The sequence below is a fragment of the Macaca fascicularis genome, chromosome 14, assembly GCF_037993035.2.
Source record: "Macaca fascicularis isolate 582-1 chromosome 14, T2T-MFA8v1.1".
In the NCBI taxonomy this organism is placed as follows: domain Eukaryota; kingdom Metazoa; phylum Chordata; class Mammalia; order Primates; family Cercopithecidae; genus Macaca; species Macaca fascicularis.
The window spans coordinates 127,420,441-127,439,641 of NC_088388.1; the positions used below are offsets into that span (position 1 = coordinate 127,420,441).

Below are 19,201 nucleotides of genomic sequence, written 5' to 3' on the forward strand. Positions count from 1 at the left end.
ACGGGGTGCCAGTTAGGGAGGAGAGGGCAGCAAGGAACCCCACACTTTAAGGAACAGGGATGTCATAGCAGCCATCTGCATGGTGGAGGGGGCTGGGGAGCACAGGGCTGTTGGCAAGGCAACAGAGCTAGTTAGGACCATGGGAACCAGGCTGATGGGCACTGAGGGAGCAGCCCAGGTGGCCCTCTCTGCTATCATGGGCCTTGCAGATTGAGTCCTCCTCTTCCTGCCGGGCCTCCTGCCTTCATTGTCCTGAGGACTGGCAGGTAATGTTTGTGGCAGATCTGTTAGTGCAAACAGGGAGGCGCTGAGAGGAATCTAGTGGCACTACCACAACTCCTACCACCACTCAGCCTAACTCACAAAGCAGCCCAACGTAGCCACGGGAGGAAAAGGCCTCTGACTCCCTAGCCCAGAACTACAAACCGGCAGCTGACAGACTGAATCCGACTCACACAGAGATCTTCTATGGCTTGCTCACTTTTTCAAAAACTGTTGAATTAGTGGTCAACATGGAAAAAGAGAAATTTCATCTTCAAAAGTTTAATTTCTGGCTTTTCTGGAAAAAGCAAAAGGAGGATCTTGCAGTACTGGCTCCACGGCATGGCAACGCAATAATAAACTAGAGGCGAGTCGCGGCTGCCGCTTTAGAACTGCATGTGTGTACAGCTCACCACGGTCCCCACCACCCCCTACCATGTCCCCCAAACCCAGGGGAAGTTTTGGTCACATTTATCATGGGTTTGTATATTTGCTTTTCCTAGAATAAACACAATGCAATATTTTAAATGTTTCTCTACATCAAAATATGAAAATGAGGGTCTAAGACATCCCATTTAAATAGAAATAGGAGAAAGCCTACTAACTGCACGGGACCAAGAAGGATGTAGAGTGTGTCTGTGTCGGAAGAACCCGATCCAGCAGCTGCGCTCGCTGACCTCACACAGCCACAGCCGCGGGTGTAGGCGGCAGAGCTCAGCACAAGACCCACAGGTTCTGGTTACTATGACATGGACATCCTGCCCAGCAGAGAAATTCCAGAGTGAGGAGGCATTACCCTCACTCCTGGCAGAGGCAGACCTGCCTTAGAAGAAGGAGAATCCAGTAAAGGCGTGTTAAGAATGAAATCAGCGGCTGCTAGTTAGTGCTTTTGTTTCTACTGTGGGCGCCATTGTCCAAGCAGACCTTCAGAGAGCGACGGGGCACTCTTGGTGATGCTGCCAGAACAGCAGGTGCTACCTGGGACGCATGGACACCTTATCTCCTTGGAGCAATCGGGGACCTTTGGGGGCAAGTATTGTGGTTAGAAAAAGTCTAACCACAATAAGAGGAGCAGCTGTTAGATGAATAGGGAGCATGCTGGAGGGGAGCAGGAGGGAGAGGGAGAACACAGCCCTGGTTGGCGGGAAGTGACTCGAGCTGCTGGGCAGCCTGTGCACAGTGGGCCACACAGCAGGAAATCATGAATTCCTTCCCTGGTGCAGATCAGGCTGGTGTGGATCTGGCTCCAGCCAGGGCCAGTTTTCTCAGGGCTTGATCCCCCCGGGGGCTCAGAACAACCTGGTCACACCCAGAGGGCTCAGGAGGAACAACCTCCCCAGCAGCAGTGGCTGCACTCAGAGCCTTTGGAATCAGACAAAACCTAGTCCACAGCTTAGTAACCGTGGCCTGAAGCAAGCTACTGAATCACTCTGCTTCTGTGACCTGTAAAATGAGGCGACTAAACCAGACTTCATAGATCTGTTTGAGGATTAAATGATACAATGCACGAAAAACACTCAGCACAAAGATGGCACATAACAGGGACTCCATGCCCGAACTTTTATTACTGTTTGCTCCCCTGTTCTCATGCCCACAAGGCTCTGCCACCTCATCCTGCTCACTGGGCACCTTCCTCACCAGGGCCTTCCTGACCCTTCCTCACCAGCCCCAGACACGCCAAATTCAGAACTGCACCTTGGCCTCTCTCTCTCACTCTCTATTGCACTTTTTTTTTTTTTTTTTTTTTTTTTTTTGCCTGTGTACTCCCCACCAGACCGGGAACTCCTTTTGGACAGAGAATGCATCAAGGGTCCTCAATCTAATTGCCTGTTGGACTCACCTGGGGCCAGATTCTGGGACTAGGCATCAGCACGTTGTCCAGCTCCCAGCTGATGGCAGCGTGTGTCCAGGGCAGAGAGGTTGTGCCACTCAGGTGTGCACTGAGGACCAGCCGCATCAACATCACTGCAGCTCCTTAGCAAAACCGCGGACTCTGGAAACTCCAGACCTAGAGAATCAGAACCTGCATTTTAGCCAGATCCCCAGGAATGGAAAGCACAGGAATGCCAGCGAAGTGTCCCCAGAGCTCGACATAATTCAAACACCCAGTGGGTGTTGAGCGGGGGTTCACTGATTGACTAATTGACTGAATGAGTGAAGCCCTGTGTCAGTTTCCACTGGGACTTCACACCTACTCCCTCATGTGCTATGAAACAAACAGGCTCCAAAAGTAAACCCGTAAAACATTCAGGAATTCAAAAATAGACACAGACCTAAGTTGATAGAACAAATAGCTGCAAAATGGTGAGGTTTTTGAATGAAATACCTGAAGGAATTTTAAAGATTTATTACCACCAGGCTCTGCGCCATTAAACCTCTTCTACTACACTTGAAGATAATTTTGTTTTGTTTTAAGATTAGTAATTGTGAAAACCTGGGAAACCAGGACTGGCCCCTGGGAGGATCCTGTCCACCTGTGTGGTTTGGGCACAGCCTCCAGGTGGCTGGGGCCGCTGGAAGGAAGACAGACTCGCTGGTGGGGAGTCCCCGGCACTGCCAAAGGCCTCCCCACGCCCGTTCCCTGGGGACAGGACCTCTGTCTCCCCTCCGCAGGCTCTTCCTGGCTCTCACCCTCCCAGCCTGCATCCCCCAGCCCCACCTCCTCCGCCGCCGCGGAGTTGCAGCTGACTAGGGGGCCGAACCCAGGCGGCGAGCATCGCCTTATCCAGCCCCAGTGGGGGCTTCGTCCCCCGCGGAGTGTGTCACACTCCGAGGCCAGGCTAGAGGTTGCGGCGCTCAGGACTCCCGGTTCCCGCCGCCCTCAGGCTCCCCAGTCCCAGCCTCCCTCCCCATCTCTCCCAGGCTCCCTTCCCCAGTCTCAGCCCCCATCTCCGGTCCCAACCTCCTCTGCTTCTCTCCCAGGATCCGGCCAGGAGATCGACGGGTGGCGGGAGGGGCGCTCTGGCGACCCTGGAAGCGAGAAGCAGGCCTCTGCAGGGCCAGGGATGAAGGTGCAAGGGAAACTCCTGGGACCTGGACCTTAGTCGTGGGAGGGACGAAAAGGAAAGTTCTTAGACAATTCTTCAGGCTTGGCTTCTGGGGGGCGGGGCGGGGGGAGGAAAGGGGCACGGGTTCCCAGTCCCACCGGCGCTGCAGCCGAGCGGGGCCTCCAGGCATGCGCTCATCGAGGGCAGCTGAGGCGGAAGCCGGAGGGCCTGCAGCGCTAGCTGTGCGACTCCGGGCGAGGTTTTTAAACTCTCTCCTGTTTTCCGCTTTTGTAAACTGAAGATAACGTCTCTCTCCTGGGAGTGGGAGCACGATGCAGACACTCCGTAGGAATTCGGGACTTCTTGATTCTCCTTCCTTATCCTTGAGTTGTTTGAAGCACTCCGGCCCCTCAGCCCCACGCCTTTTCCCAGCCCTGCCCCCTGGTGGAAAATCGTAGGAACTACCTCTCAGGAGGGCTCCCGTAAGCCAGGCACTGTACACACACTTTTCATTTCATCTTCGCAGCAGCTCTTCTTGGTGAGTACTGTTATCCCCATTTTGCAAATAAAGCAACGGAGGCTTAGAGAAGTAACTTTTCCAAATGTGCCTCAGCTCCAGGCAAAATAGGAACCTAGGTCATCTGATGCCAGAGTCAGCCTTCCTCACTGTTTATGATCCGGCTTCCCTTTCTGTACCGAATTTTCTATTTCTGCCATAACAGATGACCACAGGCATAATGGCTGGAAACAGCACCCATTTATTAGCTCACAGTTCTGTAGGTCAGAAGTCCAGGCTCGATGCGACTGTGTTCTCTGCTCTGTTCTCACAAGGCCAAAACCAGGGTGTCAGCGAGGCCTGCATTCTCATGTGGAACTCAGGGCCCCCTTCAAGCTCCTGTGGTTCTGGCAGAATTCAGGTCTTTGTGGTTGTAGGACTGAAGTCCTCATTTTTTCGCTAGCTCTCAGCTGGGGGCTGCTCTCAGCTCCCAGAGGTCACCCACATTCCTTGCTCTGTGGCCCCCTCCATCTTTAAAACCAGCAAAAGAAAAAAAACCTCCTTCTGTCTAATTCCTCTAATAATTTGAATCTCCTACTTCAGGAAAAGCCCAATCCCTTCAAAGGGCTTATGACTGGGTCAAGCTCATCCCCGACGAACTTTCTTTCTTCAAGTCAGCTCTGCCATATGACATGCCCCAGTCATGGGAGTGAGGATTTCCTGGGGTTCCTCAGGGGGTGTATACAAGGGGGCAGGAATCACCAGGGTGTCTTGGAATTCTGCCTACTTATAAGTGCCTTCCCTGTCACCAGCATGTATTCTGGTGTTACATTCAAGTGTAACACCTTGAACGCTTCCTGCTAACCCTAAAGGGCCTTGAGGGGAGAGGGGCAGCCTATTCACCAACCAGTTTGGAGCATTTTCCTATGAGTGCAGTCATATATATTCCCATAGAAGAGTATACAAATATCTCCATATGAGACATAAGCACACCCTCCTCCATTCCTCTTCCTCCAACCTCATCCCATGTTTCAAAGCTCAGGGAATGTACATTTTGATCCAGCATATCTGAGAGAGAAAGTAGGAAATTGATAGAGATGTTTGTGATCACAGATAGGGAGACTGAGTCTGAAAAATCACTCCCAGCCCAGTGATCTCTCCAGGAAGCCCTGCTGACCCCCAAGCAAGGCTCTTCTCAAGTTGCTGTGGCCCCGACTCCTGACATTCCAGACCACGCCGTGATCTCTCCAGGAAAACCACCAAGTTTTCCTCCCTATGGGTGTGTGATGTTTGACCTTCTTAATCCAGAGGTCCATCTAAATGGATGTCAGATTCACTAATGCATCATCTGAAATACAACTTCCTTTGATTTTGCCTCTTTTGAGTCTTTCTCCACTTGTGTTTTCCTATCAAAGGGATTAAACCACTTTGCTGGACTTGAAGCTCTGTCTTTTCCAAAAGCTTTCTTCATGTCTCAGCACAGCTTCCCATTCGCAGACACAGCAGAGGGTGGAAGAAGAGCAGTAACAGGCTTGATGAGGCTTGATAGGATTTGCTCAAGTCAGTGCCTTTCCCTGCGTCCTGCAGAGAGTAGCTAGGATGTTCGGCTTGCCTGGGCCAGCCACGGCGTTCCTCGCTGTCTGTCCTCTACAGACAGTTCTGTAAAAACCCTAGCTTCAAAGAGGAAATGCTTGAATATCAACAATGGGAGGGCTGGCTCTGCGTTTATCTTCTTCACTGCTTTATGTCCAGCTCCTAGCACAGGGGCTCCGCTACAGTAGTTCCTCAATTAATGTGTGCTTAATGAGTGCATAATTAATAGAACGGATCTCAAAAACCTGATTAAAGAATTTCATCTCCATTGTCCCTGAAAATCCTTTTGACTTGATAGGCACACAACACTGGAAGCCAGGGTTTCAAGGATGGGGATTTTACTTACCCTTAAAAGAAATCTGAACAGTAGAGGCTCCATGCCAGTCAGCCCAATGCTTGCCCTGCAAATTGCCCTCTGGGCCTTTAGCTCCTTGTCTTAGATATTCTCTACCTCTCTTTCTTCATCTTTAAAATGGAATTAATGGGATATTGCATTAAATTTCAATTTGAGGAGAGATTATGAATACGTATGTTTATTTTATTTATATTTATGTTTGTATCATGTATTCCTTCCAAGAATCCCTACAATTGGCTCCCAGGGCTGGAGGGGCAGAGAATATTATCTGGGATTTATAGCAGAGTAAACTGAGCAAAGAAAGTTAAGTTTGTTTTTCTTTGGACCACAAAGCAGGTTGTTGGACACTGCATTAGAATCCAAATGTTACCCTGGGTTGAGCAAGGAATGACTTCTGCAGATGATTCCAGTGCACTGGAATGCATCCCAATATCAAATCAAAAGTAAACCACCTTTGCCTATCTGCCGGATGCAAAAAGTTCTCCTATCTGGGCTGAAGTCTCCTAGAAAACATTTTCCCATTTCTAGTACAGCACAAAGCCTTCGCCTGCAAGAATCTATGCAAGTTGTTTAAAAATAAAGAAGGAAACAGTGCAGAAAATCAGCAGCAAGCTGTTTTCCCCAAAGAGCTGAGCACAGGAGGATGTGAGCTCCCATGTGCCCCAGCCGATGACTCATTCCTGTGGGCACTGTGCCTGCCCTGCCCAACCTCAGTGGCTCAGGGAGTCCGCAGCAGCACCCCCATTGGAACCCTCTCTTGGTTCCAGCAGCTGGGGTGTCCAGAATACACGGGGCCTTGGGACAGCAGCATTTTCCACCATCTCCGAGCGTCTGTGATCAGGTTTTCAGGATGAAGTCTCCCACTTAAGGCAGAGCAAATTCCTGCTTGGGATTCTGCAAAGATAGCCCCAAGCATTTTCCTCCTTGTCTCATTTATCTTTGTTAACTGCCACACGAAGGAGCAGGAAGCAGGTGGCCCTATGCAGAGTGGGAAATGGCCAATGGATATGTGGGACAAATAGCCCTTCAGATGACCTTTCGATATGATGTTTTAAAGGTTACTTTAAAATTGCTATAACCACTCAGGCAGCACAGGAAAAGGCCTGCCAGGGTCATCTGACTTCCCGGGACAGCTGGAATCTACCTTGGTTTGCCATTAGGCAGTCGGCTCCGTGGTTGACAGACCTTTCTCCAGGTTGTTCCACTGGGGACACAGCTTCCTGATGTTCTGCCTGGTGGAACCTGCAGCTGGAGTCACCCTCAGAATGGTGGCAGGGGAATTCCTGCAAGGGACTACCCAAACCATCCCCAAATGGGGTCAGTTGAGATTCCAAAGAAGAAAGCACCAGGTTCCAAAGCACTTATGAGGGGAACTTACATGTAGAGCGCTGCAGTGGTCCTCATGATGGACAGCAAGAAAAGAGATGCTCTGTTTAGGTACGTCTGCAGCAAGGGCTCTGGGTTATGGAGTTACTTGGCCTAAAGTTGGGCTAATTCCTACATGTTTAGCAACATGTTTGATCTTTCAGTATTTCAGGTGACAACCTAAACAGGGTTTCAGCGCCAGGGAATGTTTCCAGGGCTCAGGTCTGCAGGAAAAGACATGCAGCTGGCCAGGTGGCAGAGCAGTCTAGGCATTCTGTGTTCCTTGATCAGGACAGATAAGTAAGTGGTGGTTCCTGGGGGACCCTATACCTGGGAAGGAGGGTACCTGCGAATTCAGGGAAAGCTTGCTTATAAAGAGGAAGAAGGGTTGAAGGATAGTATCCCTAAGGTGACATTTCCCAGGGCTGGAAGCTCATAGAACTTTCTGGAGGGAGCAGGTCATCAGCCTTAGCATGAGCCATGGAGCATCAGTGTCTGCTGGCCATTGTGTGCTGAGTGCTATGGGTCAGGCCTCGGGCTGCAGCCAGATAAACTTAGACCCAGAACCTCACTTGGCCACATGCTACATGAGCTTCATTCTTCTCTTCTGAAAAATGGGGGGATAATAATAGTATTTATCTAACCATGTTGTGAGGATTAAATCAGCTAATGGATAGAAATGTCCTAGTGCAGTGCCTGGCTTCTGAGTGCTCAGAAATGTAGTCTGTTATTGTTAATTAAAGAGGTCTTTCCTAATTGCATGAGAGTCTTAAAGCATGTCAAACGGGTTTTGAGGGAAATATCCGACACCTGTACTGCAGGCGTCTGGGTATCTCTTGGGGGTGTGGCAGGTACCCCCCAAACACGTTATGCCCTTTGAAGAGCCTTGGGGTCATTAACATCCTGTCCATTTCAATTTCTTAGAGGACAGGGAATCAAATTTTCTAATGGCGAGCCTACACAGCAATTTGTCATTTTAATAAGTGCTCAGATGGCCGCAGACTTCACACTCAGATGGTAGGAGTGACCAATCGACAAATCAGACACGTGCCGCCTCTTCCTTTCTGTCTGCTGCTAAAAGGCCTCAAGATAAATGGAGACAATAAGGAATGAAAGAAACAGCACAGGCTCGGGCCAGATGAGCAGGAATCCAAATATCAGCTCTGCCTAATATTTGGTGGCCTGGGGGTCACTTAACCTCTTTGGAACCCCATTTTCTTATTTATCCATCCAATTATTCAATAAGTACTTTTTGAATACATCTATGTGCCAGGCTATGTTCTAAGTGCTTGGAATATCACATAACAAAACGAACACACACTTATGCCCCTGTGGAGCTTACCATCTGATGGTGGGAGAGAGACGATTTGAATTAAGCCTGATTCATAAGCAAACAATATGTTGTTTATATAGTGGGAATTCCAATATCTAATGCCAGTGAGTTGCTGTGGTGATAATAAGCGACAATCCACATGGAATGCATGGGACATAGTACATTTAATAAACTGTTGTGATTATTCTTTTTAAAATTGCTCCCACATTTCTCAAACCCTTTTAACACTTAATGTGTACTTTGCACCTAGGTGTTGTTTATGTATTCATTCAACAAACAGCTATCGAGCATCTATTATGTGCTAGACTCTGTACTAGGCACCAGGGATACAAAAGAACCCTGTAAGAGAGTGAGGCCCCTGCCCTTGACGATTTTACACCCCGACCCCTGGATCCAGAGGAGAAGCCTGGGAGAGCCCCGGGGCGGGAGTGGCCTTTGATCTTGTGTTCTAGTGAATCAGAACAGCCCACTTCCCTGATGATGTCTTTTTTAACTCAAAGCATCCCAGCTATGGCTGGTGATTCTAGGAATGCCATGAACCAGGACATGGAGATTGGAGTCACTCCATGGGACCCCAAGAGGATTCCCAAACAGGCCCGCGAATACGTCCCCATTGCCACAGACCGCACGCGCCTGCTGGCCGAGGGCAAGAAGCCGCGCCAGCGCTACATGGAGAAGAGCGGCAAGTGCAACGTGCACCACGGCAATGTCCAGGAGACCTACCGGTACCTGAGTGACCTCTTCACCACCCTGGTGGACCTCAAGTGGCGTTTCAACCTGCTCGTCTTCACCATGGTTTACACCGTCACCTGGCTGTTCTTCGGCTTCATTTGGTGGCTCATTGCTTACATCCGGGGTGACCTGGACCATGTTGGTGACCAAGAGTGGATTCCTTGTGTTGAAAACCTCAGTGGCTTCGTGTCCGCTTTCCTGTTCTCCATTGAGACCGAAACAACCATTGGGTATGGCTTCCGAGTCATCACAGAGAAGTGTCCGGAGGGGATTATACTCCTCTTGGTTCAGGCCATCCTGGGCTCCATCGTCAATGCCTTCATGGTGGGGTGCATGTTTGTCAAGATCAGCCAGCCCAAGAAGAGAGCTGAGACTCTCATGTTTTCCAACAACGCGGTCATCTCCATGCGGGACGAGAAGCTGTGCCTCATGTTCCGGGTGGGTGACCTCCGCAACTCCCACATCGTAGAGGCCTCCATCCGAGCCAAGCTCATCAAGTCCCGGCAGACCAAAGAGGGGGAGTTCATCCCCCTGAACCAGACCGACATCAACGTGGGCTTCGACACGGGCGACGACCGCCTCTTCCTGGTGTCTCCTCTGATCATCTCCCACGAGATCAACGAGAAGAGCCCTTTCTGGGAGATGTCTCAGGCTCAGCTGCATCAGGAGGAGTTCGAAGTTGTGGTCATTCTAGAAGGGATGGTGGAAGCCACAGGTAAGGTGCTTTGTCCTCCTTAGCCACAAATGGCCCTACTTACACTTCAGACTTAGACCACTGTGACTCAAGAAGATGCAGGTCTGTGCCTGAGAGTCCTGGGGTGGCACAGGCAACACGTTCAATCCCTAAATTGTGGTTTGAGTGGTACTGCTACTCAAGATGGAGTAATAGCAACAGCTAACACTGACAGGAGCCTCCCAACTTTCAGGCACTGTCCTAAACCATAAACATCTATCATTTGGCCAAATGTCCTCGCATGCCTTATAAGATAGTGGGGTTTTTTGTGGTGGTGGTGTTGTTGTTGTTTTGTTTGCTTGCTTGTTTGTTTTTGAGATAGGGTCTTGCTCTGTCACCCAGGCTAGAGTGCAGTGGCCCGATCTCGGCTCACTGCAACCTCCACCTCCCAGATTCAAGCAATTCTCCTGCCTCAGCCTCTGGAGTAGCTGGGATTACAGGTGCCCGCCACCGCGCCCAGCTAATTTTTGTATTTTTAGTACAGACAGGGTTTCACCATGTTGGCCAGGCTGGTGTTGAACTCCTGACCTTGTGATCCACCTGTCTTGGCCTCCCAAAGTGCTGGGATTACACGTGTGAGCCACAGTGCCCAGCTGAGATAGTTTTTATTAAGGTACAAATAAAGAAACAGGGACACAGACAGGCTAAATTATTTGCCCAAGAGCAAGCACTTTTGAGTGATAGAGCCAGGGTGGAAATTGAGGCAGGGGACCCCAGAGCCAGCACTTGTTTCCAACAGGCCAAATTGCCCCTTCTTGGAACAAGTGTTCTACCCAGAAGAGCTTGCTGCTCAGATAGCTCTGGTAATCACAGGGCGAAACAAAGGTGAACTGGTTTCTTTACAGTGGACTAGTGGACTTCTCGCTCTCCTTACCCACTGAGTCTCATCACTGGGAAAGGAGAGGATGCAGAATTTCCTAAACTCAAAAGGGTTCTCACCAATCCTTTACTTGGAAAGAACTTTGCTGCAGGGGAGGGGCTTTTTTGGCTGGGCCCCCTCTGGAGCAGCCAGCCCTCAGCGTTGTTGCAGAAGGTTGGCTTAGTGAACCCAGGGCAGGCAAGGCTCCTTTCTTACAAAAAAAAAAAAAACACCAATGCATCCATACTGAGGCATCAACATCCACATATGCCCAAGAAAATGCCCTTTTTGTGACCAGCATGGTACCTCCCTGCTCAGCTACTGACTCACCGGCAGCTGGTAACCAAGGACCCCCCGATTCCTCAGCCACTCAGCCACGGCAGACCTCTGTGAGGTGGCTCCAGGGATCCCAAGGCCTGGGACCGCCTGAGCTCTGGCTGAGAATCCTAGTCCCCACCCCACCCCCAGCAAAATCCGACATCCTGCGTATTTCGTTTCTTCCTCGTGCCTTCCTTTCTCTCTCTCTCTCTCTCTCTCTCTCTCTCTCTCTCTCTCTGTCCCTCTCTCCCTTTCTTTCCAACCAGGTACAATGAGCAGCTGGTCAGGCCCTAAGGATGGCTTCTAGAAACTCAATCACACTCAGAATTATGCATGTCTATTTTTCTAATTCTTGCAAACAACAGTGTAGAGCTGGCTTCAGTCTCATTTTACAGATGTCGAAGCTGAACCTCAAAAGCATTATGTAGACAGTGAGTGCGCATATTCAGCTCTTCCACTTACAAATCTGGAGCTTCTCTCACCACTCTGCCCCCCTGAAATACTAGGGGCCTGTCAGAAAGATGGCCAAGCACACCTTCCAGACCCCAGGAAGCTGGCTGCCGGGCAGGGGACTCAGACCCAGACTCCACAAGCCTTCCCATTTTGAAGTCGGTGGAACCAGGAGAGGGCAATGACAGGCTCCAGGGACTGGTGCCACAGAGGGCTGCTCAGCCATCTGCTGGGGGCTGGAGCCTGGCAGGCAGCATATGGTGGCAGGTGGGCAGCCCCCGGGGCCAAGGACAGTCAGGACGCAGGAAGCTTTTCCCTGCAGAGCTAGGGGCTTGCAGGTCACCCTGTCCTTGGCTCTAGGGTCAGAATCAGGACCCAGGCTGCATTTCAGGGTGAGAGCTCCACACTGGTGTCACAAAAAAGGGATTGGGTGAGAGACATGGGGACAAATCATAGCATGCCTGACCACTCCCCAAGGCCGCCCTCACTCGCCAGCCACACAGCGGGGAGAGCGCCCACAGGCTCATAGTGGAGGGAACCAGTGCTATCCGCCCTGCTACACCCCCAGCCATGCCTCCCTCGAAGTCAGGGGCCCACCGTTCACTTGTCCTCACGGTTTGTCCTCCTTCCCCTCCTACAACCTGGGCTATGCTTGCTCTGTCCCAGAAACTGTAGGGGAGATCCAGGGAGATAGGGCAGGAGACCCCGGCCCACATCTGTCCTGGATGTGGGTGGCTTGGTTGTCAGGCACATGCAGCCAGGTGTGGGCTGGGAATCCATGCCTCGGCTTGAGTAGCACAACTCTGCTGTATCCTGCCTGAGCGGGTCTGAGCCAGCTGCTTACCCTGTCAGCAGAGTGAGGAAAATCGATCTCCTAGGGCTGTTGGGAGGATTCAAGATGAAAAGGAGCACCCTGTGCTGAGCACTATACCTGACACCTGGAGAATCCTTTCCAGAGGCATCGAGCAGTGACAGGGACACAGCAGGATCTCTAGCTACAGGGCAGCTGCTACCACACCCCATGAGCAGCAGGAGGCGCCCAAAGGGGAAAGGTCCTGCCCACACCTTTCCCAAGGCCCTGGGAGCCTGCAGACATCTGGCATAGTCTAGGCTGCTCAGGGCCCAGTTTGGGCCTCTCTGCCAAGGCTGTGGGGACAACAAGGGTGAGGACTGAAGGGAGAGGCCCGGCCCAGGCAGGCATCCCTGAGAGCAGAGGGCAGGCTGTGGGCCCACCTGTGTGGGTGCGCTGGGGCTGAGAAGCAGCCTTGGACCTGGGTCTGGTTTGTATGAGCCCCTCCCAGAGAAAACTCAAAGTGGGAGCCGGAGATGGTTGCCTTCAGCACCCAACCAGCACAGTTAATGCCTTCCTTGGCCAGAAGATTAAATATCAGAAAGTTGCTTTCCTGTGACCCTAAGCACAGAGGCCTCCTCATTCATAAACAAAGCTGCTCTCCTCTCTGGAGAGAAAGCAACACCTAAAAATAGCACAGGCATGGCACAGGCTGAGTAGACGGGAAGCGAGGCATTGGAGCAGCCTCAAATCAAGAAGTCAAGCTCTGTGTGTGCGTCTGCTCCTCTTCCTGTGTGTATGTGAGTGTAGAGCCCTCTCTCCTTATGTGTCTACCCAAAACAATCCCCATATGTTCCAAATGCCTGTCAGCTTCTCCGTGTTCATTCACGCTGAATTTATCTTTGCTCTCTCCTGCCTTTTTCCCATCTCAATCTTCTAGACCTGAATGCTGTTTTCAGGAACCAAGTCCCTGCCTTCAACTATTCCAACATCTATTCACTCCAATCTCTAGGAAATGACTTTCAGAATCTTGCATGTTGGTTTCTAATTTTCTGCCACCACCATGCCTTGAACTCCTCCAGGGCAAGGATGTGTCGTATTCAGCTTTACATCTCCACTGTGCTTAGCACAAAGCAGATGTTCATGAAATGGTTGATGAATGATTGAATGGATGAAGGAATGCATGAATGTATGGATGATTGGGTGGATGGATGATTGGATGGATGGGTGATTGGGTAGATGAGTGGATGGATGGATGGATGGGTGATAGGATAGATGGATAGATAATTGGAAGGATAGATGAATAAATAATTGGGTGGATAGATGGATGATGAATGATTGGATGGATGGATGGATGATTGGGTGGATGGACGGATGGATGATTGGATGGATGGATGGATGGATGGATGGATGGATGGATAGATGATTGGATGGATGGATGGATTGATGGATGGATGGATGGCTATATCTTTGCCCTTTCCTGCCTTTTTTTCCATATCTGGATGGATGGATGGATGGATGGATGGATGGATGGATGGATAGATAGATGATTGGATGGATGGATGGATGGATGGATGGATGGATGGATGGATGGATGGATGAATGGATGGATGGATGATTGCATCATAATGCATGTAACTTCTGTTTTCCCAGGCATGACCTGCCAAGCCCGGAGCTCCTACATGGATACAGAGGTGCTCTGGGGCCACCGATTCACACCAGTCCTCACTTTGGAAAAGGGCTTTTATGAGGTGGACTACAACACCTTCCACGACACCTATGAGACCAACACACCCAGCTGCTGTGCCAAGGAGCTGGCAGAAATGAAGCGGGAAGGCCGGCTCCTCCAGTACCTCCCCAGCCCCCCGCTGCTAGGTGGCTGTGCTGAGGCAGGGCTGGATGCAGAGGCTGAGCAGAATGAAGACGATGAGCCCAAGAGGCTAGGTGGGTCCAGGGAGGCCAGGGGCTCGGTGTGAGGGCTGCAGCCTCCCTAAGACCTCCTGTCACTGGCTTCAGTGAGCACAGGCACTGCAGAGCCTGGGACCAGGGGAGGGGAATAGTTGAGTGTGCTGTTTGGGGGCTCAGAAGCCATCAAGGCTGTGGGGAGGAACCATATACCCAGCCCCCACAGCTCCCAGCACAGGGCCTCCCTGAGCCAGTGGCATCCTTCCTGGGCCCCCCATGGCAGTGCTGCCTCTTGTGGGTGCTGGCTAAGGGCCAGGCCAGGATGAGTTTCCCCATGGTGAATGTTACAAGGTGGCATCTGTTCTCTCCCTGCCCTGGGTCACTTCCTTTTTTGGGTCTCACAGACCCTCCAGGGGCTAACATCTAGAGAGAGCCATCACCTTGTCCTCTCATTCCTTCCACCATGAGGCTTGCCGTGGATTCAGAGAGGAGCCTTACCTGATGGGAGCTCAAACCTCTAGTCTGGGATGAGCTCACAGAGCCCTCATGGGTTAAGGTCCATCCGTGTCACATAGGCAATTCCTTTTAAATCAGATACTGATGACCCATTACTGAGAGCTACAGAGCGTACAGCCCTTGGTGTTCTCTGCTGTTATCTGCCAAGTGTGTGCTTTTCCTCTGCTGTGTTCTGTGTGTCCAATGTAACCTACTGGAGAATCGATCTCATTAGAGTGACTCTTAGAAGGTGGCCTGGGACTAGACAGCCCCTCTGAGCACAAGCGTAGTGGCATCAGCAGCTTCCTGGCCTACTCCCAATCACACTGTGCCCTGCACCTCCCACCAAGGGGAACCCCAGCAGCTGGGGCTTTTCTAGTGCTTTTTGGCCCAAGAATCTCAGAGTGCTTCTAATCATCACAGTAGTTTTTTGTTTTGTTTTGTTTTTTTCACAATCTTGGCGAGCCTGTGGTGTGACCTGGGGAGAAAGCTGAGTGTCAAGGGGCACGATGAGCCAGTTGGCCCTGAAACAGGAATGGGGTAAAGAGAAAGTAGAGCCAGGAGCATTTAAAAATCAGCATCTGGGCCGGGCGCGGTGGCTTACACCTGCAATCCCAGCACTTTGGGAGGGCAAGTCAGGCAGATCATGAGGTCAGGAGATCGAGACCATCCCAGCTAACACAGTGAAACCCCGTCTCTACTAAAAAAATATAAAAAATTAGCCAGGCGTGGTGGCGGCGCCTGTAGTCCCAGCTACTCAGGAGGCTGAGGCAGGAGAATGGTGTGAACCTGGGAGGCGGAGCTTGCAGTGAGCCGAGATTGTGCCACCGCATGCCAGCCTGGGCGACAGACTCCATCAAAAAAAAAAAAATCAGCATCTGCCCCAATTGTGGCTGAGACACTCTGCCACAGGGCTCAGCACCTTTGCCATCAAGGCAGATGACGGGATGTGAATCAAAAGTGAGAGGTGACTGCAGTGGCAGCTTCACCATCAAGCTCAGCCTGGACCAAGCTCCCAGCCCGGTGCTGCAAAGCCCCTGGGCCTCCCTCTGCAGGCAGAGCTACAACCGGGAGGGCTGGGCAGGGAGGGCAGGGAGGATGCCCTGGGAAGGCGAAGGGAGTGGCTGCCCCTCCCAGGCTGGAAACAACAGGGCAAGGCGGTCAGCAGGAGAATTCAGGGACACGGTGAGTGTTAAGAGAAAAAGAGTAGAGAAGAGCCTGAAAATCACCAACCTCCGGGGTTTTCTGCTCTGGAGGCCCAGTAAGAGCAAGGGTGGAGGGGGGCAGATTGTCAGGTCCTGGAATGCGTGTTGACGCACACAGGCTTCAGGTTAGCTGGCCTGACGGGAGAGAGTGCCAATGTTCCCAGGCCACAGAATTACGGAGGCCTCACCCAGTTTTCACAGCTCTCAACTGGCCTTTGAGAATGGAAGCCTTTTCCTGCCCTGGTTATGGCACTTCTTCCCGGGAGAGAAGCAGAGCCACAGAGAGGTAGGAAGTTGAGGCAGAGCAAAGGGAAGACTTCAGAGCTCAGGCCCGGTTCATCTCAGATGCGTTTTCTAGGCCTGGGGCTGGAAGGGAGTGGGCCAGCCTGGGATGGGAACTGCCTCTGTGGTCTGCGCACTCCCAGGAGGGGCTCCCAAAGCTTTGCTCCTGGGCTGGATCTTGAGAGGTGCGCAGGGTGCCATGGCCAATTGAGGTCTTCCCACCAGTGGCAGGGCGTGGAGTTGTGGTCCCAGGCATCCGTCTTGGGGAAGCAGGCCTTGGAGGGAATGGGGAATGGGCTGGCACCCCACTTAGGGGAAGCAGACGGTGCCCCAGCAGGGGAGCTGCATGCCCCCAGGAGTCTCAGACAGGCAGCTCATCACCAAGGCTGGGTGCCTTTTGGCGGAGCTACAGCTGGAACCCTCTGGCTGAGGCCAGCACTCCCCTGGGGCTCCCTGGACCCCAGGGTTACTAACAGCAAAACCATTCCACACCCCCTTGCTGGATCTAAGCCTATCTTAGGACCAGTCAGTGCCCCCAGGTTAGAGCCCATGGGGGTCAACTAAGCAAGGGAGGGGAGGTGAAGGCGAAGCCGGCCTTGCACCCAGACAGTGGCCTGGCTCCTCCCCACACCTGCCTTCATTTATGACTGAAACATCACCCAACTGACCAAGGGAGCCACTCCCCATTTCTCTCATTCCACCAGGGCCCTCCGTGAGCCAGGACCAGGTCACATCTCTCAGCCAAGTCTAGAAGCTCTGGGTAGAGGAGAGGAAGTGTGCAGAGGGTCCTTAGCCAAAACTCCCTGCCTGGCCCGAGCCTGGGCATAGTGGGATTAGTGCAACACTGCCCCAGTGTGCCCCCTCTGCCTTCTACCATGCCAATTTAAAAGCAAGAAGACCCCCTTCACATCCCGAGGAAGTCTCCTTCCTGGTGACCAGTCGAAGCAATGAAAGTTTGAAAAGTTCTTCATTTTCTAGAAGTTCTTGAATAAACATGGACTTACTAAATGCAGAGTCTGATGATGGACAGAGTTTCAAGGGGTCACTATCAAAATATTTAATTAATTTATTTATGTAGAGATAGGGTCTTGCTCTGTTGCCGAGGCTGGAGTGCAGTGGTACAACCTCAGCTCACTGCAAATTCTGCCACCTCCCTGGATCAAGCGATTCTCATGCTTCAACCTCCCGAGTAAGTGGGATTCAGGCATGCGCCACCACGCCCAGCCATTTTCAAAACATTGCTCCCTCATACGAACCACTCAGAGGCCACAGCCCTTGGTTCTGTGAAGGCTCTGAGCCCACGCCATCACATCTGATGGACCCCAGAGGGCTGACCCCGCTTTAAGATGCGGTCGTGCACTGGTCATTGCCACAGTCTTGAGTATCTCCAAAATCCCAAAGTGATAGATATTTCACTTTCGGATGCTGAAAGTTTGGAGAGCTGGTTTCTTGCCTTAATTGAAGCTCTCTGAGAATGTCCCCTGTAGGGAGAAGCCTCCAGGAACTCAGAAGAGAACCGTTCCCACTTGTTTTCGTTGCTCCACCAATCTGATGCCTGACAGATGTCACCACTGCCTAAAGGATCCTGTCCCCAGGCCAGGGCAGAATGAGCATTGCCCGTGACTCTCCCCTTCAGACTTCCCTCCCACCGGCCTCCTGTGTAGTCAGAGAGCCCACCGCCCATCGCCTCCTGCTTCTGCTTTGAGGTTGAGGTCCTGGCCTGAGCAGTTACCTTGCCGGAGGAGAAGAGCCCCTGCCGTCTGGGGAGCACTGTCCCTGCTCGTGATCTATAACAGTGGGGCGTCTTTTTCACACCCCTTATCTCATGGCTTGCCTTCCAGCCCCCATCGATCCTATGCCTCATGTGAGGTGAGCCCCAGAGAAACTTAAATTGCTTGTACTGAAGTTGCCAAAAACCAAAGTTGCCCACTGTCTTTTAACTGAAACACCTCTGCCCGTGCATCATGGAGCACGTGTTAGGTGCCCGCCCTGGGTCAGGCACTTGATTCTCAAAACACTGCCAAGAAGCTCTTACCAACGTGACAGTTGAGGCTCAGAGAGGTTCATGAGCTTGCTTAAGGCTACGGGTAGTAATAAGAGGCATGGCCTTGGTGCCAAGCGCCTCCCAAACAAACAGCAGGGGCCGTGATCCTGCCTAAACTCTCGCATCCACGGCACCTCTCTGGACCCAGGCAACAGAGATAAGGAGAGCCCTGGCTCTTGGGATGGCGTCGTGCCGATTCACCTGCTGTGCCGCAGAGCCCCGGCTTTCACCCAGGATGTGCCCCTGTGGCAGGATAATTGAGAAACAACCTTTTTCTGATTCCCAGAGAACTAATGAGCTGCAAAAAGAGATTAGACAGGGAAGAATTGCTTTCGGGGAGAAGCCACTTACTCGGCTCGCCTTGGTTTTTGCTAACAACGTCTCCTTAAACTGCTGTCAAATCTTTTTCTCCCTGTGTAGGATTCATCAATCTTCATATGAAAAAGAACACCACTGCACTGCTAAACATTCACACAATAAAATGGACTTGACCTTGCAGAACTCTTTCTCATTTTAAACAGGCGGCCACTAGTTGCCCATGTAAACTCATTGCCAGTTGTAGAAACCTTGTCCTTCTTGGTTTTGTTAGCCTAAAAATGTAGTATCAACATCTAGACCACTGGTTTTGAGGTGGGAGAATGGGCAAAGGTGGGGAGGAGACAGCCGGATAGGGGCAGCTGCACCAGGTGTCTGGAGGCAGAGCTGGCAGCAGATGCGGAGGGTGCGGGCAGCAAGGGTTCTCACACTAAGTCATTCATGCCACCCCCAAATAACTTCTGTACATTCTTTAATGTCAAATATTCAGAACCCACATTACCTATGTAATGAGTAATTCTAAAAATACCTACTTTAGGGGGCCCTTGGACTAGCATTCTGCTGTCGGCATACATCTGCAAAAGGATCGTTCTCGCTGAACAGTGGGAAAGGGGCAGAGGAGGCTGTGATTTCTAATGTTGGCAAAAGGTCTCAGGATCTTTCAAGAGAAGTCCCAAAGCTTC

The 19,201-nt window shown here is 51.5% G+C and overlaps 2 protein-coding genes across 3 annotated transcripts in view; one reads left to right on the top strand and one right to left on the bottom strand.

The window, feature by feature from the left end:
* KCNJ1 (potassium inwardly rectifying channel subfamily J member 1) overlaps nucleotides 1-3,682 on the bottom strand; it is a 67,587-nt gene extending 63,905 nt beyond the window's left edge. Inside the window, exons 1-2 of the mRNA XM_045370767.3 lie at nucleotides 3,164-3,682; nucleotides 2,102-2,269 (exon numbers count right to left, since the gene is read on the bottom strand). Of these exons, the coding sequence (XP_045226702.2) occupies nucleotides 2,102-2,224 (123 nt within the window). The 5' untranslated portion in view covers nucleotides 2,225-2,269; nucleotides 3,164-3,682. The remainder of the gene's footprint in view (nucleotides 1-2,101; nucleotides 2,270-3,163) is intronic.
* Nucleotides 1-18,704, top strand: part of KCNJ5 (potassium inwardly rectifying channel subfamily J member 5) — a 30,084-nt gene extending 11,380 nt beyond the window's left edge. The window contains exons 2-4 of one of the 2 annotated variants that reach the window (XM_005580148.5): nucleotides 8,891-9,837; nucleotides 13,926-14,216; nucleotides 18,624-18,704. In XM_005580148.5, coding sequence (XP_005580205.1) covers nucleotides 8,901-9,837; nucleotides 13,926-14,216; nucleotides 18,624-18,694 — 1,299 coding nt within the window. In that variant the 5' untranslated portion in view covers nucleotides 8,891-8,900 and the 3' untranslated portion in view covers nucleotides 18,695-18,704. Of the gene's footprint in view, nucleotides 1-8,870; nucleotides 9,838-13,925; nucleotides 14,217-18,623 lie in introns of those variants that run through there. The other variant, XM_065529221.1, reaches the window with a different exon arrangement.
* The last annotated feature ends 497 nt before the right edge of the window (nucleotides 18,705-19,201 follow it).